General features: G+C 30.6%; 2 protein-coding genes and 1 long non-coding RNA gene across 5 annotated transcripts in view; 1 reads left to right on the forward strand and 2 right to left on the reverse strand.

The window, feature by feature from the left end:
* Positions 1 to 2161, reverse strand: part of LOC106684390 (uncharacterized) — a 46237-nt gene extending 44076 nt beyond the window's left edge. The window contains exon 1 of the long non-coding RNA XR_001343696.2: positions 1953 to 2161. This is a non-coding gene — a long non-coding RNA (uncharacterized lncRNA). The remainder of the gene's footprint in view (positions 1 to 1952) is intronic.
* The window catches only part of DNApol-epsilon255 (DNA polymerase epsilon catalytic subunit 1), a 38169-nt gene extending 23047 nt beyond the window's left edge, over positions 1 to 15122 (forward strand). The window contains exons 21-37 of the mRNA XM_014426437.2: positions 14 to 217; positions 295 to 527; positions 1044 to 1257; positions 1330 to 1508; positions 3504 to 3670; positions 5060 to 5240; positions 6400 to 6555; positions 6632 to 6771; positions 7896 to 8106; positions 8196 to 8280; positions 8352 to 8555; positions 9345 to 9476; positions 10124 to 10392; positions 10875 to 10998; positions 13300 to 13511; positions 13591 to 13723; positions 14833 to 15122. Coding sequence (XP_014281923.1) covers positions 14 to 217; positions 295 to 527; positions 1044 to 1257; positions 1330 to 1508; positions 3504 to 3670; positions 5060 to 5240; positions 6400 to 6555; positions 6632 to 6771; positions 7896 to 8106; positions 8196 to 8280; positions 8352 to 8555; positions 9345 to 9476; positions 10124 to 10392; positions 10875 to 10998; positions 13300 to 13511; positions 13591 to 13723; positions 14833 to 15018 — 3030 coding nt within the window. The 3' untranslated portion in view covers positions 15019 to 15122. The remainder of the gene's footprint in view (positions 1 to 13; positions 218 to 294; positions 528 to 1043; positions 1258 to 1329; positions 1509 to 3503; positions 3671 to 5059; positions 5241 to 6399; positions 6556 to 6631; positions 6772 to 7895; positions 8107 to 8195; positions 8281 to 8351; positions 8556 to 9344; positions 9477 to 10123; positions 10393 to 10874; positions 10999 to 13299; positions 13512 to 13590; positions 13724 to 14832) is intronic.
* ltl (larval translucida) overlaps positions 13513 to 25224 on the reverse strand; it is a 41957-nt gene continuing 30245 nt past the window's right edge. For all 3 annotated transcript variants that reach the window (XM_067051091.1, XM_014426442.3, XM_014426443.3), the window contains 3 exons: positions 23452 to 23676; positions 20630 to 20828; positions 13513 to 16156 (listed from right to left, as the gene is read on the reverse strand). In XM_067051091.1, coding sequence (XP_066907192.1) covers positions 16017 to 16156; positions 20630 to 20828; positions 23452 to 23676 — 564 coding nt within the window. In that variant the 3' untranslated portion in view covers positions 13513 to 16016. The remainder of the gene's footprint in view (positions 16157 to 20629; positions 20829 to 23451; positions 23677 to 25224) is intronic.

The raw sequence follows: 25224 nt of genomic DNA on the forward strand, positions 1-25224 counted from the left end.
TATGTGAATACAGGAAGAGCATTTGGGTTGGTTAAACTTTCATAAGAAAAAATGGAAATGGCAACTAGAGTCGAAAAATAGGGAAGAAGGGCCCAAGAAAATAAGAATGTCTAATACAGTAGAAAGGAACAATAAGCCGTCATTAACAAGTACGCTTGGGGGTTTCTTGAAGAAAGCCCAGAAATCTCTTTTGAATACTCCATGGCAGATTTTGCAGGTATATATTCTGAAATTTGGATTTTTTTTTTTTATTTCTATAATAATATTTTATTAATTAATTCTTTAAATTATTAGATTACTGAAACAAATGCTCCAGGGATAATGAAAGTATGGGTAATAGTCGGAAATGAATTGCATCAAATTCGCTTAATAGTGCCTCGAATATTTTATGTTAACCATCGAACTGTCAAAGAAGAGTCTCCTGATTCCCTATATAAAAAGTGCAATAGAATTCTTCCAAGATCACGTCTCTCATTTAACCTCTATGAATATACTGTTCCAGAAGAAGTTTATCAGGAGCATAGCAAGTGAGTAATCTTGTCATTCTCTTATTTAGTATGAAAATTTAATTTGTTTATCAATTAAGCTGTCAGTATTATTTAGAGGGAGTTTTTTCAATTTTTATGTATCAGTACACTCTATTACAGTTCCATGAAAGCTTTCTATACAACTATTCATTCATTTGGTAAAGTTATAAAGGTTTGAAATGTGACTAAGATAATTTTTCCTTTTTCCTTATTATGCATATAACTGATCTTGCAATACTATTTTTATTTAAAAAAATTTTCTTGTATTTCTTATTTAAATCTTTGAACATAGAAAATACTTTTCAGTTCATGGATTAGTCTCTTGATTTTTCCTAGATTGTGAATATTGGGAAAGATAAAATGAGTGTAATTTTGTTCATTTTTTAAAATTGTTTATGATACATATTATTTTTCAACTATTTTCCGTTATAAATATAAAGCAGTTCCTAATTAATTGAAAACAATTGCTACAAATTTGATTTAGTTTAAATTGAAAAGTGATGTTTTTGTTTTCAGTGATCTCATTGCTGATCTCTCTACTCCTGATGTTGAGGGAATCTATGAAACTCAAGTTCCATTGTTATTTAGAGCTCTACTTAAACTTGGGTGTGTTTGTTCTGTTGATAAAAATGAGTCTAGAAGACTTGCTGCTGCCCTTACAGAAAATAATACATTCATGTTACAGCATTTAACTTTTCGAACTGTAGCACATCAACCATATTTACCATCAGTAAGAAATGATTTTCTTTTATTTATAAACAAAGTTTCAATTGATAATACATTTTTTTTCTTTATCTTTTAGGGTGAAACTAACCTGAAACAAATTTATTTGTACCATCACAAGGCACCAACTGGTTCTCGAGGATTTTTAGTTTTATTTCTCAGCCCTGTTAAAAAAGCAGTCGTTATTGTTTTGGATACTGTAAAAACTAACCAAATGCCCAATTTATCCTCACTCTACAAGAATGAAAGATCAACCAGGTATCAAAGATTTTTTTTGTGGTGGTCATACTAAAATTAGTAAGAGAATCAAAACTGGGTTAATTATTCTAGAACCAGATCCTGAGGAATTGTTTGTTGTTTCTTTACTTTAGAATATGCCTTTATTTAATTTGTACAAATAAAATTTGGACTCGAAGAAAGTGAATTCTTAACATCAAATTTATTAAATGAGGGAAAGTAATTTCAAAGATAAATAATTATGAGATTTATTAATGGTGTATTGCTTGTTGAAAGGGGAAAAAATATATACAATCTTTTATTTTAAAACAATTAGGAGACTATTCTATTTAAAAAAAATTTTTTTTTTGTGTGTGTTTTTAGAGTGGAAATAAATACACCACAAGTTCAACTAAAAAATATTTGCTATTGTAACTATTAGAATAATATATATTAATGTAAAATTGGTTTTATAGCTACACTTACAATGACTTGTTGGTGAGATATTAGTTGTCTAAATTGCTCCACTTCAATTTGAGCAAGTTATGTTATCAGTCAGCCATTTTTTTGATTGTGATAAGCACGAGACAAAAGTTATTTTGAAAAGTGTTGAATTTGAAGAAAATTAAAATGATAAGTGTTATAATCTTCCAATGGTTTATGTGCCGTTGTGATTTGTCTGGAAATAGAGAACTAATTACTCACTGCCATTATTGCTTACATGTTATAATTCGGATGGATGTTAATAAACATTATCTTGGTTGCTAAACTGTGGCTCAAACAAAATGAGGCAGCAAGTAGAAAGAAATGTCACATTATTTAAAAATTGTTTTTTGTCACAATTGGAGAAAAATTTTATTTTTCATGAAAAATACTAATAAAAAAAAAGTTGTAACTGGCCATGGTTAAGTCCGAAGGATATGAATAACTATGGACCTATCACACTTACTTAATAAAATAGGACTCTTAGACTAAGACCTTCCAAACTTATATTCAGCACTAATGAATGTTAGTGGAAAAACCTTTGATAGTAACTATTGAAGAGAGTCTGATATCCACTGTGCAAGATATTGAATTGGCAATGACTTAGGTGTAGAGAAAATCTATAAATAAATAAATTAAAGTAAAAGTTTGAGATAATACAATAAATCATTGAATCTGTTAAAATTAGAACATTTTAAATACAGTGGGGTAAAAAATCTTTTTTGTTTTTTTTCAAAATTTTCTGGAAATAATTCTCTAGATTCATTTTTGATTTATAATTATTTCAAACTTCAACAACATTTTCAAGTTGCTATATGCAATATGCAGTTCTAAATATTTAAAATTATATTACTAAAAACTTATGATCTTTTAATCGCAATACATTGTATATAACAAAGTTAAAAAAAAGTTTGTTTTCGTTATACTACAGTGGAACTTAAATATAACAATTTTTTTTATTCTCTTGAATTCAATGAAAAATTCACATCTATATAACAAAATAATATGTAAGCAAAATCACAATGTAATAAATTTACAATCCACTCAGAAAAAAATAATTTACTTTCTTGTTATGTATCCACCTCATTAAAACGAATGGATGTGTTTGAACATGAATATTTGGGAGGCTCTCTGCTATCATAATACCAAATTATCTTGGTCGTATTTAGTCAGTGTAATCTGTTCTGTGATTTAACTGAAGTTTTTTTAGAGTGTCATCTTGTAGTTGATGGCTGAAAACTGAAACAATGTGCATAAAGCTTTGAAGGAACAGAAGTTATCATTTAATTTTATTAAAACTTGAGGTTGAATGATATATAATATGTTAAATAGGGATCAATAAATAACTGCTTGAACCTCAATATAACAAATTTTTAACCATGCAGACTTTGATTTAATGAACCTCAATACATCCAATACTTCAGTATAAAAAATGTTATAAAAACCTTTGAGATTTGTTAAATTGAGGTTCTATTGTAATATTTGTTTCTGTAATACAGTGGCAATACTATATCAGTTATATATATTATTTATGTAACTGTGTTTTATTTGCAGAATCTCTAATGGTGAGGAAAGAGATAAATTGCCTCCAGAAGGTATCATATTTGATGTTAAATTTGAAACTGACCTAAAGCAGGCTTATAGACACTTGCAAGCAGCTCTACAGATATACAGGGACGAGAAGAAAGGGCCTACTTTCATTGCTATCCAATCAACTCATGGTAAACTTTTAAAACAAATAAGTTTTAGGGGTTAAAGTTTGACAAATCATGAAGTTATTCATGCATATCTTTCAGCAGTATTTTTCTGTCTGAAATCTTTTCATGTCTGAAATAACAGAACTATTTCTGAAAGTAATTGAAAATTCAAGAACTCTTAGGGGAGCTACTAGAACTCAAAAAACTTTTTAAAAATTTAGACATAGGAGTCCAATTTCCCTGAGGTAAAATAATCTCATTTTGGACACTAGCTATAGCTATGCTAACTGAAGAGTGCAATCATAAATTGTTACATAAACACTATCTGAACCAATTTCCTAGGCTTCTTCTAAAATAACAAATTTAGTAACACAACAATGTTATTACTGTTTAGTTGATATATAGTTCATTCTCCAATTTTGGTGCTATTTCAGTTATAGAGTTTTATTAGAATGATTAACCATCTGAATGTAAATTATTTAATTTTACGTTAATTATCCTCCTTGAGGCCAACATTTCCCTTCTCATTTAGATATTATAATCATTAATTGTTGTCTAGATATAAAATATACGATATTTTTTTCACCACTTTCTAGCCCTGTTGCAAAACTGAGGCTGAAACTATACAAGTGAATGATAATTTCTTTACCAGTAAAAAAAAAAAAATGGCTACCCTCATTTCAGCATTCTTGTAAGTATTGGTGTGAAACAATTTGAATTTTAGGTAGAACACTCTAATAATTATAACACATTTCTCCTCTCTCTCAATTTTCGGTCACTCCCTACCTGTTTTTCAAATTTCTTCACCTGATCCTCCTATAAAAATAAATTTCGTGCTGAAAGGTTATCAGGACAAATGTATCCTTGTATTTTCCTACCACTGAGTAGGAAGCAGAAAACACATAGTCTCCTTTGTTCTTTTTTTTTTCAACCTCTTCAATTGGTTTCTGGATGTGAAAGTGTTAGTATTTTTATATTTATATATTCTGTATTAACATTGCTAATCACTTCCCTGTGTTTAACAAATTCAATAAAAACAAGATTTATTTTGAAGGCAATGGTCAGGGTGCAGTCAAGAAGGAAGAAAAAGTAGTTGATAACTATTGATTATACTATTATAAATACATGAGATAAGATTTATGTGTATTATATTACATAGTTTTGTAGTGTTTCAGGACCTATTTCCATATGTGCTTATCTTTATTTTTCTGTGAATCTTCTTGAGATTATACATGAAAAAAGGTTGATTCGACACTCCCTAACCTCAATAAAAATTGTTTGAGAGCTAGGTAGGGAGTGACTAGAATGGCCAATGGAGACAAATATTTTAAAACTTAATAGCTCCAAATTTGGAGAATGACCCTCATATGATGTTTAACCAAATCTAAATATGCAATTTTTTCCTCAAAACAGATGTTCAACTCCTGCTTTCGGCTATGCCTTCTCTTAGTGAATGGCCTGTGGTTCCTATTTATGCACAAGATACTGAGAATGTTTATTCGTCAATAGAATGGCAGAAATTAGGTTCCAAACTCATGATAAAGAATTATCTAAACTTGGACACAGCTCTAGCTCTGCAAACTGAACAATGCAGGTAAGTTCTTATAGAAATACAAGTTTAATTGTTTTGTTTTTTATCCATACCAAATTTAGCTACAGGTATAAATTAGTACTGTCGATTTTGATAATTTGAAGCTTAAGAGACCTGAAACAAGTTCAACTCACCTTGAATAATAAGTAATTTAGCAGTAGAGAGGAAAAAAATTCAAATGAAAAAGAGTTGGATTAAAAGTGCTGATGTATATGAAGTTATCTTGGCTTTAAAATATAGGAAATAATAAATATATAAATCACATAACATAAAAAACTATAGTGAAATGTTCATTTTGATTAAATCTGATTTTATTTCATGTTAGCAACTTTCCCATTGCATGGTCTAGTAGTCGATGGTGAGGAGGAATGAGAAATCATCACTTGTATCCGCCTTGAGGACATAGGATATAAAGGATTATTTCGCCTAACTTGTGTGATTGGAGTTGGCGATTCTTCTTCTTCATCCTGACAGGCCAATAGTAGATCATTTGTTAGAACACTAAGGCCATCTTCAACATGAAAGAAAACCTCAATTTTTAACCCTCCACAGTTAGTTATAGGTTTCCTGAGTCAAGCAGAATAAAATTTGTTTATTTTTGTAACGGATGGCTGTTCTGCCATTCATATTTTCTAAACAAATCCTCACTTTCTGGAGAAATTTTAAGGGATGATTGATTGTTGATACTTGCTCCTCTAGAGGTAATTTTATTAAACATATAAAAAAAACAAGTTCCAATATGTAAGCAAACAACAGATCCATGCTATTTGAGAGATGAGAAATATAATTCTTTAAATTGTAGAGAATGGGGTGAGGAGGAGGGGTGTTCTAACTTCAAATTATAAAGTTTTGACTAGCAAACTATCGTTGCCACAATTTCATACTACCTAGAGGGCCAAAACACATTGATTTTTTTCATTTCATTAAATACTAATTAAGGGACTAGGAAACAACTTCTATTTATCGAATTTTGACTACAGTGGAGGAAATTGCATCTCTCTTCAATTCTTATCCTTAAATAGTTCAAAGGAAACATTATTCTTATAAATGATTATGAAATAATTAAAGGATATTATGAAAGGATAAATGAAAAGATATTATGAAAGGATTAAGTGATCCTTAGAGTGAAAATTTAATAATTCACTTTTTTTTTTTAATTTAGGTATTTCCATGTACCCCTAGGCAATGTGCCTCGCGATGCTTCACTATTCGGAGCTGATCTATTTTATGCAAGACATCTTATGAAAAATAATTTTGTTCTTTGGTGTTCTGAAAGAGATCGCCCAGATTTAGGAGGAAGAGAAGCAGATGATAATACGTAAGTATGAAAATATCATCTCCAGCTTTTTTTTTTTTTTTCCTCAGACATTTTAATTGCTTTTTTTTTTAACCAGATTACTTACAGATTTTGAGGAAAGTTCAAGTGTTGTAAACAATAATCCAGGTTGTTATACAACAGTATGCGTTGAGTTGGATATTGACAGTTTAGCTGTTAATACTCTCTTACAATCTCATAAAGTTCATGATGTTGAAGGTATATATTTTATGTATTAGTTTTTTATTTATGTAATCATAAAATTATAAGACTTTTTCTAAAGTGGTCTAGATATCCCATATAATTAGTTTTAAACATTCTATTGGAAAGAAGAAAAATATAAATTAAAAACTTATTCTTTTCGTTGTTTTTAAACAATCGTTCTATACAGTAGATGAAAGTAAAGTCAATAATCACACAAAGGGGAATATTTCTGGTGGCTCTAAGGTAGGTATTGGATATCCAAAGTTATTTTGAGTATAATTAAAGTAAACATTTTTTTTTTTTTTTTTTTTTTAATGGAATCAAGAATTTCAAAAAATATATTATTTACTCCAAGGTAAATAATAAAGTGGCCGGACCTGCCATGCAATCCCCAGGGAGAAACTGTCCTATATTACTTTTGAAATATTTATGTGAAATGGGAAGAGGAGACTTAAAATAGTTAAATCAAACAATATTTAGAAAGCTCCTGAAATTGGACAACGGCGTGAAACCCCCATCTACTGCCCTTCGTGGTAGCTTTACTTTTCTCGCCTTTCAAATAGACACTTAAAGCGAGTATGTTGGTCAATGTATGACGTGTCAAAATCTCAAAATAGCAGAGATCATAACACAAAAATATAAAAATGCAATCTTTCCCAGCCGGACTCACTCCACTAAAACTCCCAGGGAGCGACGGTCTGAAATATTTACATGAAACGGGAAGAGAAGACTTAAGATAGTTAAATTGAGCAAGATTTAAAAAGTGCCAGAAATTGGAAAACAGCATGAAAATTTTTTATCTGTTTTAATTACAAAATTTAGTACAAACATGAAAAAGAAAAGATTCAATAGGATAAAACTACTGAAAGGCTCTGCCTACTTACGAAAGGTTCTTTACAAGTTCTAAAGAACGATTAAAAATGAAAGAAAGAAACTGAAGGCAGTAGGTTTCATCACCATACTGTATTATTATATTAATGATCTTGATAATTAGCAACATTTTTAAGTTGTTTGATGGTATTTTTACTTCTTGCTTTATTTATCTAGTATTAATTTTTTTTTTCATTGCTTAAGTAGAAGATAAGTATAATTATGTATCAAAAAATTCAAAGCAGACCAGTCATAAAATTAAATTTTAGGGACCAGTTCAAATATTGCTTTTGATGCAATGCCTCAAGTGTCTTTGGAGGATATGGTTTCTGGTCAAGCTCCAGTTTTGCCAACTTATGACGAAAGTGCATCCTGTGGTGGAGCTTTAAGAATTCTACGTTATATGGTTAATGCCTGGCTTAGGGATGTTTCAGTATTTCGCAATGTATTTGCTGATTTCCAGATTGTTCATTTTTATCGGTAAACACTTTTCATTTATTATTAATATTCTGTGGAAACTTCTATTAAATTGATGGCCTCTTATGTTAATTTTATTTTTTACATTTTAGATGGTTAAGATCTCCAAATGCTTTATTATATGATCCAGCCCTTAGAAGAACGTTACATAATTTAATGAAAAAATTATTTATGCAGGTATCTGGTTAATAATTTCAATGATGGAATACACATTGATTTCCAAAGTCTCATACATTTGTCTCTTTCAGTTAGTTGCAGAGTTTAAAAGATTGGGATCAATAATTGTATATGCCAATTTCAACAAAATAATACTCTGTACAAAAAAACAAACTGTTGAGGATGCAGTAAATTATATTGAATTTGTAGTATCAAGTATTAGAAATAAAGAAATTTTCCATAGTATACAAATGACTTACAGTCAATGTTGGGAGTATCTCATGTGGCTTGATCCTGTAAGTTTATTTGATATGTTTTTCTGTAAAATTATTCAATGTTTCTGTATAAATTAGTAGTGTATTTGATGATAAATGTAGGAAGTAGTTTGGATTAGCTCTGGTTTTCTATGGATTGTTAAAGTAATTAGAAATTGAACTTGGTGCTCTTGTATTATTCATATGGAAATAAGTTTGGGAACTCTAAAGGAAAAGGTTTTATATAAAGTTAAACAAACATTTATTTAAAGGCGCCATAATTGTTATCTATCTGATTGTTAGACCATAACCTCTAATTTAAATTGAATTTATCACAGTTGATTGGTTTAACTCTTAGTTAGAATAACAATGTTTATTATTTTCATATTACATTTTGTACAGAACAAAACATTTTGTAACAGAAGATAGTTTTGATTGGTCAGAGTGGGGGATGCAGAAGGGCGAGGGCTGATTTTCTATAATATGTTTGTCAATTATCATTAAATCTCTGTACTCGTTATTATGTTTTGTTATAAAAGAAGTATTAATGAAACAAATTTAGTTTTGCTTTATTTCGATCTTTATTCCTTAGTCACATTGTTTATATATGACCCATGGAGGTCCAGAATATTTGATAATCCGATAGCTTGTTGTTCCTGTGTTTTTCTTCTTAGTATCAAGATTATACTGTTCTTCGAAAATTGCAATTATTTTTTGAGGGATCATTTATATTTATCATCATCTATATTATATTATATTTTTTTTTTTTATCATTCATTTCATTTTATCTTTCATATTTATCTTTATCTATATTATATAAGTTATTTCTAGGCTAATCATGGTGGTGTAAAAGGAAAACTTCCTGGTGGCCTAGGGGACGTTGGGGAGGCAAGAAGAGAGCAAACTTTATCAATTAACTTTGATGAAGAGAGTCAAATGCTTCTTGATCTTGATGAAGAAGGGGTAAGAAATGATATTAATGCAGCTCATTACTCCTCAATGTTTGCAATAAAGTGAATATGTATAGATTTTTGTCAAGGTTAATTTCAAAAATAATTATATCTTGTCTTTTTTTAAAAGGCTAGAGCTTATTTTTTTAAAATAATGATTTGTTTGCTGTTTTATTTATTTTGTAATATTGGAAATATTCTTTACCTAAATATGTACTATTGTACATTGCTAAAGTATACGGCTGTGTAAAATTATGTCACTTATGACTATGATTGATAGTCATCATGATTCATGCTTTTGGTACAACTATTTGTTGCATTTATATGCATTATGTTTATTTTATTGTTTTGAAAACAAAACTGATTTCATTGAGCTTAGTGAGACAATTCCTAATCCCAAAAGCATTTTCATTTTGTGTGAATAATTTTCTCAATATTGGGATTTATGTAGTAAAATTATAAAGCAGTTAAAATGTAAAGTTTTTTCTTGTACTTTATATTAATAACTAAACTAATAAGTATAATTTTATTTATTTTTATGTAATCAAATTTCATTTGAAAAGTGCTTATTATCGATAAGCAGGTAAAATTATTTTTTCAATTCACTATTATCTGGTGACAAAATGATTATTGATTTTATGTTTATTTATCTTTAAACAGCCAGAAATTGTTATGAACTGGAATTTGAGTGAATGCCTTCCAGAGAAAGCAAATGTTCAGAACCACTTTACAACCATGATAGCTGGATTCATGAGTGCTGTTTATCAATTTTTATGTGATCAAGTTCCTAATCTTGGAACACCTAGAAGACGGCTATTGAAATCACTTACCCAGACCCAGACTGCTCCTACTGGTGTTGGTATCGATGAAGCAACAATTAAATTTACTAAAGAATTAATATCTGGAGATTTATCACAGAAACTATTCATGTAAGTTTTTAATAGATCAATCAATGTTCTGAAAGGGGAAAAATTGTTACTTTTAAATAATTGTTGAAATATATGTTCTTGAGATCTGTTATGTTGGTATATTTAAATTAGATGAAGATTTTATTACATCTGGAGTTTGAGATTTAACAGAGTTTGAATTGCTTAATTTAAATATACTGATAAATCTGTGGTCTGATTGCAATGTGTTATGTCACTTATACATTTTTCCAAAATTGTAAATTAAAAAAAAAATTGCCTGCATGCAATTATGTGGATTTGATTTGCAGTTTTCAATTTTCCCCTGTTGTTTTCTCATAAAAGTAAACAAAAATATTAATAACATTTTTTGCTTCTTTAACATCGACAAAGTGACTCTGAAATGTGAAAAAAATGTTTAAAGGAAAAAGTTGCATACATTTTGTACATCTGAGCACAGATTGATATTTGACCTTGTCTGGAATTAAAATTATTTGAACTTTTAGGATTACTCAAAAAATTCAAAAGAAGTTGCCAACGTATACTCTAGGTGAGGATGATATAGTGGCTGAAGGTTTAGCTAAAAGAGAAATGGTACCTGCCCTGGAGTTTGTAAAAGCTGTTTGTAAAGTAATACTTTTTTATCTATGATTATGATTAGATAAGCTTTTTTTCATTGATTTATATTAGACAAGGTTTGACTTTTGTAAATTTATTGTGAATTCTCTGTGAGTTGACTAGGAAGACAATGGTAATGGTTAGTGAGAATTAGTTAATCATTTTTTGAAGAAAAAATATATGTAGTTAATTAGTAATTACGTATTTTAATGTCTAAAATAAAATATAAAATATGTTGCTGCTATCAGTTTTGTCTACATTTCCATGACAAATCAATTTTGTTTTACATTTTCATGACAAATTCGGTTTTTGTGTCAACTTAATTAAATTTATTTAAGATTCGTGAGATATAAGAGAAAAGAATCAAGCTAGGAAAAGGTGGCTAAGAGGTAGTTTTAATTTATTTTGATGCCTTGATAAGTTATTTTAGTTTTCTTTTTCACGATCGCATCCAGTTAAGTTTAGTTTAGTGCTCTTATGTTGGGAACTCTCAATGTTCTCCAATCCTTAGTCTACATGCCTAACATGATATTGTCTCCATCCAGGTTTTTGTAATATAATTTTATAGCTGCTTTGCTATCCTCTGTCATAATTATTTCTTCAGCTTTTGAACCATAGAACTTTCAAGAATTGAGAAATTCCCAAATTGTATTTTTGTCGTTGATCTCTTAGTTCCTCTTCAGGCTGTGTATTCCATCTTATCTTATTGACCACACATTCTACTCAGATCTCTCTCCATATTGCTACTTTTCATGGATGGAACTTTATTCACAGTAGAGAAAAGACGGTAAGAGAAATAAATTTCAGAAACCAGGCAACTGACAGCATTTGACTCCATTGAAGAACCAAATCTAGAATACAGAATTTACTTTTATAATTATTTTTAATAATTATTTCTTTATCTTAATACTTGATTTACAAAAATATTCTCGAATTTAATTTGGGTCTAATCTATAAGAGTTTATTCAAAGAAGAAATAAAAAAAAATAATAATAATGAAATGCAATGTTTATTAAGAGTTAATTTGAAATAGTGATTATATTGAATAGGCCGGAATATCATTATTTAGTTTTAAATTGTGCATGACTAGCCAAATAATATCTAACTCCTATTTTGTTTTATTAATGATGTGATGTGTATCGCAAAATGTTAGCCCAATATTTTCAGTTATATCATTGAAGCATAAACTATACTATTGTTTAAGTAATAGTTTGATTTACGTAATGAAATAAAAAAATATGTAAAAACAAAATGGATTTTATACCAGCTTATGATTCAGTTGTTGAAGTTCTTTAAAGAACTAATTTTTTTGTGTCTGATTTGATTATTGGCTCATTTTACTGAGTTTTATGAGATTAGTGACTTTGAATTATGACTTCCACCTCCTCAGCAATCTCTTTTTATTTTAGGTTGTTCCACACACTCGAGTATGCTTTCCTTTTCTTTTTTTGTATAAAGTTCAATTTTTTTCCTTTTCATTAATTCGAATTTTCACCCTTTGACTATAATATAATTAATGGTTGATTTGATCTAGGGAGTTGATCATCTATGCTGTTCTTTTACTAATTTACAGTCAGCTGATAATGATTTAAAACTAAAACTAACAAATTTTGAAACAAACATTGCTAATTTTTTCATGTACACCTCATTGATTTATCGGAAAATTTGATTTTGTCAATCAATCATTTAAGAAACACATTTTTTTTTCTATAAAGGGGATTAATAAGAGAATCAATAAATTTTAAGGGTTCGATGATAAAAAAAAGTTTTGCAGCCCCTGACTTAATATATAGACGATCATACTGGTTCTTAATAATAATAATGACGTTGATTACACTGTCATACAGTTGTTTTATTAAATAAAATAATTAAAGGAAGATCTGATATTTTGTAGTGAGTTCGGCAGTTCATTCAGTGAAACATCCTTTAAAGACACAATCTCTTTTAGAAACATTGGAGAATATAATAAGAAGATCATGGTTAGAATACTTGAGAATTACTAGGTTTCCGCTGGGCTTGGTAGTCTACATACATACCTCCTTGCTCTAAAATATTATGTACAATGGCAAACTGAAACTGCATTAGCCAATAACTGCATACCTTTTTTTTTTTTAATGTTTATTTCTGTGCCAGTTATTGTACTGGTTTTTTAATTTTGCTATTTAACTTCATTTACCTATACCATGCTACTGAGTTTTCATTATCACTTGTATTATATTATATATTATGTTTTCTTAGAAATTTAGAAACCATTATATATTTATTTATTTAAAAATTAACTAATGAAACAAAACATTGAAATTATTTCTCCAGGTTTTGTCTTTGGATCGAAGTGTGGAGGAAGAAGTCAGTCGGTTAAGACGCAATTTATTAAGGCTGATTGGTGTAGGAGAGTTTAGTGAAATTTCAGAGTGGAGAGATCCATGCGCAACGATTGTGCTTCCTGAAGTAATCTGTCGCTCGTGCAACCACTGTCGAGACATTGACCTTTGCAAGGACACAAACAGGACTATAGAAAACGATGTGTTAGTTTGATTAATGATTTTATTTATTACATGTTTGAACAGATATATATTCTCAATAATAATGCTAATTATTTTACAGGCATGTATGGCAATGCCCAATCTGTGGTACTAATTATGACAACCTAGAGCTTGAAGGACTTCTTCTAGACATTGTTAACAGGAAATCGATGGGCTATACATTACAGGATATTCAGTGTCGTCGCTGTTTGCAGGTATTTTAAATTTATTGATATAAATTTTAATTGGAGACCAGTAAAATTATTTATTTTATAAAATTTGTCATTTCTTTTATCTCTCTTTTCTCATGTAATTTTTATATAATTAAGATTGTGGGGCTCCACCTTAAGAATTGAAATATATATGGGTAAAACAAAAAATTTGACTACTAAGTAATAGAAAGTCTATACTTTTTCCTCCTTCATGGTCAGGGATCTTTCCAGAAAGAGCAACTTCCCAGGACCCCATGTCTTAGATAAAAATTAAATAAATAACTTATTCATTGCTTACTAATTCATAGTTTATATTAAGTATTGCCCATAAGGTCCTGCGCCATGTATAAAAATGAAATAATGAAATTATATTATTCAGTTTACTTGTTGTGAGTTGTAGAATATTTAATGACTGCCCAGGGCTCCATTTCGTAAATAAAAATTAAATAAATAACTTATTCATTACTTACTAATTCAGAGTTTATGTTGAATGAACTTAATACTCATTAAGTAATGAAATTATAGAATTCATTTTACATGATGGGTGATCTACACTATACAAGCATCAAATGCATGAATTAAAATTCCCTGTTAGTCACCCTCCCTAACAACCCCACAAGATCTTGTTCTGCTACTCTCCAGGACTATGTTAGTAATCATCGTTTACCTTCTTAAAAAAGTAATAGTTGCAAAATGACTGACTGTTTCTTCAAATAGTTAACACTTTTAACTTTCATATTTTTGTAACTGTTTCTTTTTAACTTCATTATAAGTTCCAACTACTTAGTGTAAATAAACCAGTATAATAAAAAAAGAGGAATACTTATCTGTAGTTATATTCAATTATTTTATACATACTTTTATTACTGTATTTGTACAACTGCTTATATTTTGGAATATATTTTTATTTTTAAAGTTTACATTTGAATAAGTTTGTAATATATAAATACTTAGTTATGCTACAGCTTACTGGCAGAAAAAAAATTAATTACAAAAAGCTGTTAATCAGCAATGCTTTTTTAATTTGTTTATTATTTTCATAAAACAAATGCAAATTTATTTATATCATCTTACGAGAGTAACATAAAGCATATATATATATTTTTTTTTAGATTAAAATGGAAAACATGACAGTTCATTGTACTTGTGCTGGTGAATTTCAATTATTGGTTGATCGTGAACAACTTGGCAGGCACTTACGAACATTTAAAGCCATCGCCCAACATTTTAATATGAATATTCTTTTAAACACAGTCAACTGGATACTTAAATGCAACCCTTCTATTGTGTCAAAATAATCTATTAGGAATGATTAGTTTTCTTTTACCTTTATTTGTTAAAATTCTGTTTTATTGTTGTATAAAATTTTAGCAAATAAATTATTGTTTTATATTTTTTTTAATTTAATGTGTATTTTTAAAAAATGCTTTAGGAATAATAGGTAAAGAATAGTAATATTTCTAAAGCTATAACTTTTGGTATACATTTCCCATCCTCAAGGTTTTTCTTTTTTTTTTTTTTTTTATTAAAAATCTCTATTTATGTTTTCCTGAATGTACAGTAAAATATATGAGACAGCAAAATTATTTTACTGTTTTCTCCCATTATATTGAAAAAAATGTGTAAAAATATAAAAGTAATAATATAGCTTATTCTTTTAATTAAGTAAAAACAAAAGTAGTCAAACAAGTGGAAAATTTAGACAAAATGTGCATCATGTTTTTTAATTCAATCTAAAAATATACATAATTTTATTGATACTAGTAAATTCAGGTACAGTAAGAAAACAAGCATCATCATTTATTTGTTTTCGCAAATAAGAACGAGACACAGCTGTTCTTATTTATTTAGAAAAAAATTAAATATTGTTGCCTTAATTAGCAGTTTAACTATTTTTGTTTAACTTTTTATCTAAAAATACTGTAAAAGGCAAGCTTGTGTTTAACTTCCAACTTATAAATCAACTTACTTGATGTAATATGGAAAAAGGTCATAAGCTTTTTATATTTCCTTATTTTCTAGGTGAATGTTGACTATTCAAAAGTGGCTTCTTACATAATACACATTCATGAATACAGATTATTTAACACCAACATTCAGACAAGCTTTTATACATCTTTCTTAAGAGTACCTGTTCGAAATTATAAAAAAGATCACGTCTCTTAACACAATCAATGTACACACAATCAAAACTATCTCTATCACTAGGAACTGCTGCTGGTTGGAATTCCTAGTGCCTGATCACAGCTCTGTATTAGGCAAGCAAATAGCTGTTCCCCAGCACCATTTGCTCTCTTCATACCAGCAAACTTGATGCTAAGTGAATTTGTGTACCATTGTTATGTTGACATTCAGTAAGTCCATGTATTTCAACATCTTTCTGCTTAAATTTCATAAGTTTTTCGCTTAACTGTAGATTGCAAAGTCCATGATTACCTGTAAACAATTAGAAGGCATACATTATTTTAATTTTCATTGTAGGAAATTATTTTGGTACTTGTACATTAGATCTGCTGAACCACATGTCTGTCGTTACAGACTATAACCGACCCTATTATTATTCCTTTAAATGGACAGCTTTCCTCTTCTGTTTCTCTCATAAGGAATAAAGCCCACAGCGGATCTTTTTTATTGGAGCTCTGGCCTAAATTCACATAAATATGATTCAGTTTATGGTGTTGGGTTATAATCCACAACGGAACAATAGTTCAGCAGGTTAAATATACAAGGACAATAATTTTTATTTAATGAGCCTGCATTGAATGCTTCTGAATTGATTTGAATGGAAATATATGGTGCCAGTCAGAGAATAAAATGAATTAAATCAAATATCTTTACTCTCTTGAGAATAGATTTCAATGAAAAAGTAACCAAAATATAATGGTTTATTAAAAACCACCTTGGCTCTTTTACTGATCTCTATTAGTGAAAAATGTAGAATAAAAGTTCAGCTCTAATATTTTCAATTGATTAAAAGAGAATTGAAAATTTTATCACATAGAAGTAACTAAAGAAAGCAATTTTCTCCTGCATGAAGGTTGTTTAGTCAAATTTAATAAAATTATGGATGAAGTCATAAGGGTCCGTACCTACTGTAATATAATATCATTAAATACGAAACATGTTCAGCTGAGAGAATGGAAGCTAAAATTAGGCAGTATGTTACAGAGTGTACCCAAGAGGCAACGTAACCATTGCGATAATTATCTCAGTCAAAATACCATTCTGCTATTCAAGTTGCTATAATAAGCACTCGGTACTTTGGCAAACTATTGGGTACCATTCCATTATGGACTGTCTGTTCCTCCTTGCTCTATTTCTAGTGAAGTAGCCTCAGCGCTCTGCACATCAGTTATTGTACACCTTATAAAGCGAGGACCACATATGTGGTGGCGCTTTGCTCCCAGCCCATTTTTAGCCTTTTTTTTCTAACATCCCTGAGATTGCTCTCCTGAGACAAGTTGCCTGGAGAGGCAGCCCTTTTGATATCAGTTATTTTTTTACTACTGGGAAAAATTCTTATATTATGAGTGGGAGGGGTTCGAATGTATTTTTTTAATCGGATTAAATATCAAACATAATATTTATTTCTAAATCTTGTCTTTTGTCTTACCCTAAAACGGTTGTTCGTCATCTAAAGGCCGTAGTTCTGAAAAGTACAGGACAATTATTGGGGAAAATGCCATTGAGGAAGTTTTATACCTTGAGTTGTTCAAGTTCCATTGCATTGAAGATCTGGAGATGTTCTATTGTTTTTAAGTACATCTATGAAATAATCCAAACTCAAAGATTTTATGTTTTTGGAGACCCAGATGCCCTAAAACGTACTAAGTTGTGAAAATAGGGTCACCCAACGTTTATTGTTTTCAAGCTTTTTTCAAGTAATTTCTCTGCTTGCTGAAGCAGAACACTACCGCTTTCCTAGATCTGATGTCGAAAATATTAAAACATTTCCAGCTTATCAGCATTAACTTCCAATTAGAGGGGGATGCAAAGCTTAGATTAACTAGCCTATGTATGCATGGTGAAGAATTGAAGATTACATTGCATTAAAAGTGAGGAAGGAATTTCAATTTAATCTTGTTATGTCGGGTAAATAGTCATGTGGCTTTGTTATGTTTTATCTTTTTTAATGCGGATATATTTTTTTTTTTTTTTTTTACTCTTATCAAGTCATTTTGTGGAACTAAGTGACTTGGTATAGGAACAGAAAACATGAAATAAAGATCAGGGCGATCTGAATGTGTATTAGGTAATGATTGGAGACCACAGAAAGGTGATGATTTTTACTATCAATCAATGTGGGAGTTTGTAGGTAGTCCTTAATTTGCAATTATTGCCTCACTTTGACTTTTTGGATGATAGGTGTTGTAACCACAAACAGCAAATCCTCTGCCAAAGGACAGGAGGCAGATTCGACATGGAGGTGGATGTTTATCACTTAGAATGTTGGTGGCAGCCTGAATCTCTAGGCCAGCTTTACCTGGATGTTGTGATGGTATAGTGTTTTTTATTTCCCGACACTAATTTTAAAAGTTCCTGAGTGCATATGTTATCACCGGCGATGCTACTTTATACAACGGTATCATCAGTGAAAGAAAGTGGTGGTTTTTGCGCTTCAGCAGTTATGACCCATGATACCTGCCTTCTATATTGAGATCGGGAGAGGAAATAAGACTGACGCCATCTGTGAGTGATGTCTTGAGGGGCCTCTGTCTATGTTGGCCAAACCATGGCGAACTCAGACATGCGCGAGCATGTGGAAGGGTGGCTTGTAAGAGTTGGCCTAAGCTCGTTGCCGATCTGTTGAGAGTCGGTTTTTTAGATACAGATCAAAGGGGTTCGCGAGAGCGCTCGTGTAGCATTTCCACCATTGTTCTTTGCCTAGTTGCAACTGAGAGCTGTTAAGAGATTAAAGGTGTTCGTTGGTACTTTTTATGATAAGTTTTATATTTAATCTTATTTATTTATATTTAATTTCCTTTGTTTTGTAATAAAAATAATATAATCCCAGTGCAATAGCTGAAACCTCTTGTACGTCCGCCATGCTTGACTCTCTGAATAACACTGACATGTGGATGGTCCGCTCTTTGTTTACCGAGCATTTGTACAAGCCACCGATTCGTGGCGAGCGGCCAACATGTGGATCCGCCTTTGGAGAGTCACGAACCAGTACAGTTTGGCTGCCGTTGTTTAGAAATGACACATGATACCGTTAGAGTTGTTCTGTGCAGTCGAGGACCGCGAGTTTACACAATTCAGTGAGACATGGCTTCTAATACATCCGTACAGTCAATAGAGACCAAAGCTGTCGCTGCATTTTTGTTGAGATCTCTCTATACACCTCCATCAGAAGTTACATGAGGTGTGCTTGTAAACCAGTCTGTAAAGAATGAAAGAATTTTCCTCACAAGGATGATGGTTTCCTAACCAGGTGCGCAGTTGCCATGCAATCTCTTCAGTATGACTTTCAGCTTTTTAGAGATGACATGTAGTGTGTCACCCTGGACCACGTACAGTATTTCGACTTCGACCTCTAAATGATGGCCATCGACTTGTCTCAAAAACTCATCTCATAGAATTTCGTTAAGAGGCATTTTAATAGAAAATTTATTTGGGCTCATCCAGGTGTTCTCTTTGAATTTATTTTATTGATAATATGTACCATGATCTGGTATTTATAGAGTATATTTTACGACGACGGCATTGGGGTGCTGAGTAGGTTTTAATGGCCAACGATAGATCGTTCGCGCTTCTCCTCAAACTGTGTACCGTTAAATAACTCGCAAATGGTAAATCATGAGAACGCACAATCCCTTTTTTACTTGACTACGACGAAGCTAAAAGGAGGATAGTGTTGACTAATATGTGTGTCCATTAATATGTTTAAGGAGATATGCAATAACATTCTACGGTTGTTATTTTATTTCACTTAGACGAAATTAAAAATTTTTGTTTTTAAAAATTATTTTGTAATTATTATTATTATTATTTTTTTTTTTTGGTACAATACAATTTGACTGGTCTACTATGAGAGTAAATGCTTACACGGAGTCATTTCAAAGAATGCCTTATAAAGATCAGGGAAGCCTATGAATCTAATGGAAAATAATTCTTTAGATTTGTTAAGAGGAGTTGTTGAACTAAAAAACGATTTGTCAAAACAGAGTTTCTAGTAATCTACTTAATTTTACAGAAATATTCATATCCAGAAGTGATCTTTTTTTTTTCTTTGGTGAAAGATAACAGCTAAGGTATTATAGTCAGGCACTTTAATAGTTCCTCTGGTTTGAAATTAGATTGGGCATAAAAAACTGTGGATGAAAAATAAATCTCCAATACACATTCATGAATAATATAGAAAAGTATTTGCTACTAATAACATTAAAACGTGTATATATTTAATAAATTCATTTCATAAAAAATTGATAACGAACCTATCTGCTCCAAACCCTTATCATGACCTTACATTAATATTGGATAAACCAATATTTCTGAGAATGAATTTCATAATTTTTTTGTTTTGGGAAAAAACATGGATATTTTCAAAAAATTTAAAAATTGATAGGGCTTATATAGTTATAGATGAAGTTATTTATTATCTTGTGTGGGTTCTTAAAGTTTGTGTTCATAATGTTCTCCATTTTCTACTCCAGTTCCTTTATGGAACAGAAAAAGATTATCGAAATGCTTAACAAGTGGTGCTCTCGGCAATAGTTTACAAACAAGAGTGAGTGGACTCCACCTTTTTTTAAAAGGGGGTTCGTTACCCGCTAAAACTAGAAAAAATGGGGAAGAGGAAGGAATTGAAGACAATAAGCGGTGGAACAGGCATGGTCGGTTTCATCTCATGCTTGATTACATATACAAAATCATATGGATGCATAATAATATGTTATTGATTCTTACCTTGCAAGTAGATCCTTAGGGTCATGTTAACACCATGGTATGTACATTGGGTGTGATCCAGGAGTGAATTGCTAATGTCCTCGATTTGATTATAAGACATGTCAGCCCAACAGAGCTGAGGGAATCCATGGAAGTCTTTTTCTAAATGCGTTATTAAGTTGAAGGATGCCCTCAGATCTTCTAATGCACCAAGTCTCGTCTGAAATTTCATACAATGTACTACATAATACTGAAATTACATACCAAAGTATTTAACTTTTGGTATCAAAGAGTCGATTGAAAACAGTTAGTTCTTGAGTTGGATCCAAACATTGTTGTTACTATAAGTTGGCCTTTTAGTGTAATATAAGGGGAAATATTTATTCTAGTCTCAAAATTCATATTACTATAACACATTGTCTTCGAGCCTAAGCTGCATTTCGCCGATTTTGATGAACATTTTTTGTACTGAAAAAACATACATTCAGACAACGCACTCCTACCCCCTTTGGAAGGTGAAAATAATTATTTTTTTCTAGAAATATGGTTGTTTTTCTTTAGTACATATAAATAAAAGAACCATATAATTTAAACAACAAACATATTATTTTGCTCGTAATTGAAAGAGTAAATTGTAAAAATTTACGTTATTTAAACTATATTTTTTAGACTGAAATTTGCGATTCAACTATGAAATAATTTTTTCATGTACGAATTTGTCTGTGATTTATGAAAACAACAAATAAATAATAATAACACGAAACTAATAATTAATATTTAGTTGAATAATCACTGATGCGAATACATTTATTCCTATATCGGTCAATACTTCTAAGAAGAGACTGTATTAACATATTATTACGTTATTTTATCATTTCATTACGTCTTGTAACACATTTTAAACCTTTAATCGATCAGATACATGGTTATGTAATAATATATTGAAATATTATAATCCATGTTTCGCTCTTTTTGGGCTAAATTTCAAAATTTTGTTTTTATTTGCATGAAATGGTATATTTTGTTCTTTTTAGTCCACATTTTAATTGTACATTTAATGCATGAACCAAATGTCCGACATTATATACATATAGGTAAGTATGTATGACAGTACTTTTGTATTTTTACACCATTTTTTTATTTGTTTTATTATTAAATTTATAGTTTATAATGGAAAAATATGATGTAAGGCAAACCACTGTTGACAATTTTTGACGAGATCAATTGTACATAAAAAGGACCAGTAAACAAAAGTGACGAATATTCATTGAATAGTAGTTATCAGCTACCTTCCGAAACTGAAAAAATTGCTGGCCCTACATTATACCGTCTAACTTAGCAATGGTTAGAGGAAATTTTTAAATTCAGGTGGCAATCTGATTTTTTATTTAGCAAGTTTACTTGGATTCAAATAAGATTATATAACCTTTCCATGTATGAATATTATGATATTCAACACCTTTTTTGACTAGTTCCTTTTTTTTTTTATCACTTGCACTATTCATAAATTAGACCAATTGATTTTTGCAAAATTTGGGTGTTTAGCACATAATTTCTCACATTTTAGGTTTTTTTACAGCACGAAAATACCATCTAGCTGTCACTTTAGTTAATTGACTTAAATTCATCATTTATTAAAGATAAATTATATAAGTGTGGTTATATACTAATATGTTACACGTAAATAACAACTCATATTTATAAAATTATTAATATTTTAAATATCATACTTTCTCGGGGTAAAGTTTAGAAAAAATAACCAAGGACAAATTTCTTCAATATTTTGTGATAGGATATATCTACATTTTTTTCTTATCGCAAGGCCGCAATGATAGTTATGGGTGGTTGAAAGTATCAATTTTGAATGTGTTATCATCAATGGAAGTGAGAGGGGAATTAATCATTCTGTCTTTAATACGAATTTACAGAAGCGGTTTTCATTGCTCACGGTTACATTCAGGGCTTCGAGGAAGAACCTTCTCGAAAGCTGTTCCATTACCTCTCCAAATGAATAAAAATTATGTTAGTTGACAAAATTTATTTCAATAGAATAGTGCCGGATTCCAACGCGCCCAAGCAATTACGTTGCCAGCGACCTCTCTCACTCGCATAAGCAAGATATTTTGGGAGGAGAAAATGTGACACGTGTGAAGGACAAGCTTACATTTAAAACATACCGCAGTTAGCATTTAGTTCATATATGCTGAAATTAATTTATCTCATATGCTTCGTAATTTTTTATAATTCTCAACTAATGGCGGACGCCTGGCGTGTGAACCTGTTGAACGCGGAGGTGGTGGACACAAATAAAATGTTTATACAGTTTAATTAGTTACGGTTAAATAACATAAAATGTCGATATATTCACCGTTTGCCACAGAGTAACATGTATACAATTACAAATGAATTTTTACATCTCACTTTAACAGAGCTAACATAAAATCTTTTTTATACATAAAAACATAAAAAATTTTTTTTTTTAGCCCAATATTCTGGAATACCCCTTCGTTCTGGCTCCATTAATTTATTTTTATAAAAAAAAAACTTTTTGATTATTAGTTATTTAATAATAAAATTAAAATTTAATTTTAATAAAACACAATTACGTAATAATTTGAAGCGTTTTTTTTTTCAGCTGAAGATCTCTAAATAAATAATCAGAGATGAACATAAGTTATTCATTCGACAAAAGAAAAATATCACTATAAATTGGAGCTTTTGTAAGCCGGAAACATACTATTTGGCTGTTTTTTGGATGTTGGCTGTGTTTTTATTCCAGATTGATTAATATAGTAGGTATTATATTATATTATTCTAGACTAAAGTTCATCGAAGAGACCTACTTGTGCTGCATCACTGAGCGTTAGGAGCTTGTTGTGCGATAGGTCGAGGCACTTGAGATCCTTCAAACCCTCCAGACCCTGAGGTCCAATGCTCTCCAGCAGGTTGTGGCTGATGTTAAGTTTGGTGAGGCCAATAATCTGCAGGCCGATCGATCCTTCCAGTGTCTTCAGCTTGTTGAATTCCAATCGCAGTTCGTCAACTTTAGCGCTAGGCTCGACCCAATTCTAGTAACAAGTTGACTCTATTATTATTATGATAAAATCCATATTTTAAAAATAAAAAACCTTAAATATAACCATATAAAAAATAAAACAACTACCTACGCGGCGCAACATTCACAAGATGTTATAATATACGAGGATATTACAATACAAGGCCTACCAAATCCGAACTCCTATGGCAGGCTATGCGGTTTGTTCAGGCGATAAACTGCGATTAAACTACGTTTGGCGCCACAAACAGTGCAACAGACTTCTTTTTCTCACATAGCTGTGGATTGAACCTCATATTGAGTGAATCCCGTTACAGAGCTTTCCATCAGGGAAAATTAGAAGTTTAACCATTGAAATAGTAATAAGTCATGAAAACTTGGATTTGTTTCTTTATTGAGTTTAATGCACTTACTTCAGTTAAGGTATTCAATCTACTTATTACTAAGCCAATACACTTCCAATCAGACTTGAACCGGAATCAGCTAACTTGGGTATGTACATTTTTTTAACTTGGACAGGCAGGAGAGGAATAAGGAAATACACAGGAATAACACATGATTTCCCACTTGACAATAACACCCTCGCAGCGACCAACGATACAGCTATCCTCACTTCATGCAAGTTTCACTGTCCTTACAAAACTATTTACTAAATATTAACGACTGATTTAAAATTTGGAAGATCAAACTAAATAACGACAAATCCCACAACTCCGTCTTGACACATGTCCTCGAGCATACATAGACTTCCGCAAACTAATTCAGATAAATATTTACGATTGACTTTCGATAGAAAAATGGCATGGGGGCGTCATGTGAAAAACAGGCGCAACTTAGTTAAAAAGCTCCTAAAGGTCCTTTATTCTCTATTTCACAGACGAAATTGAGACAGTATCTACACTCTTACACCAACTTATTGACACCATTTGGACATACGATTCACAAATTTACAGGAGAGCCAAAAATACTCACAATATCGAGCTAAAAACATTTCAATCAAAAACATTACATCAGACTACACGATCTCCAAAGAACATCAGTAAAAGAACAATGAACGCAGACTTACCCATACCTACTGTACAAGACAACACTAACACATACAAGACATTCGATGACAAACTCTACTACCACAACAATACCGAAGACTAAAAAAGAACCGGATGAGGGATCACCTCAGCTAACTAATGAAATCAATTTAAGTCAGGAGGAGGTACCGATGGGTATCGGTCATTATCATGCCACTCATGCCATTGTTTTATTATTTTCGGGCAAATTACAATAAAAACCAATATAACTATAGTGAGATCCTGACCCTACGTACTAAATATCAACTCTGGAACTGCAATACAAATTAAATAAGTAATTATATATTACAATATTTGAATACTTCCAGCAGTTCCAGAATTGAAATTTAGTACGTAAGGTCAGGATCTACTACAGTTATATCGGTTTTTGACGTAATTTGTCCGAAAATATTTTAAAAATGGCATGTTAGTGACCGGTACGCATTGGTACCTTCTCAAGATTTTAATTGATTTCATTATATTAATGATTATATTTC

The sequence above is a fragment of the Halyomorpha halys genome, unplaced genomic scaffold, assembly GCF_000696795.3.
Source record: "Halyomorpha halys isolate HHAL.00 unplaced genomic scaffold, Hhal_1.1 Scaffold577.1, whole genome shotgun sequence".
Classification (NCBI taxonomy): domain Eukaryota; kingdom Metazoa; phylum Arthropoda; class Insecta; order Hemiptera; family Pentatomidae; genus Halyomorpha; species Halyomorpha halys.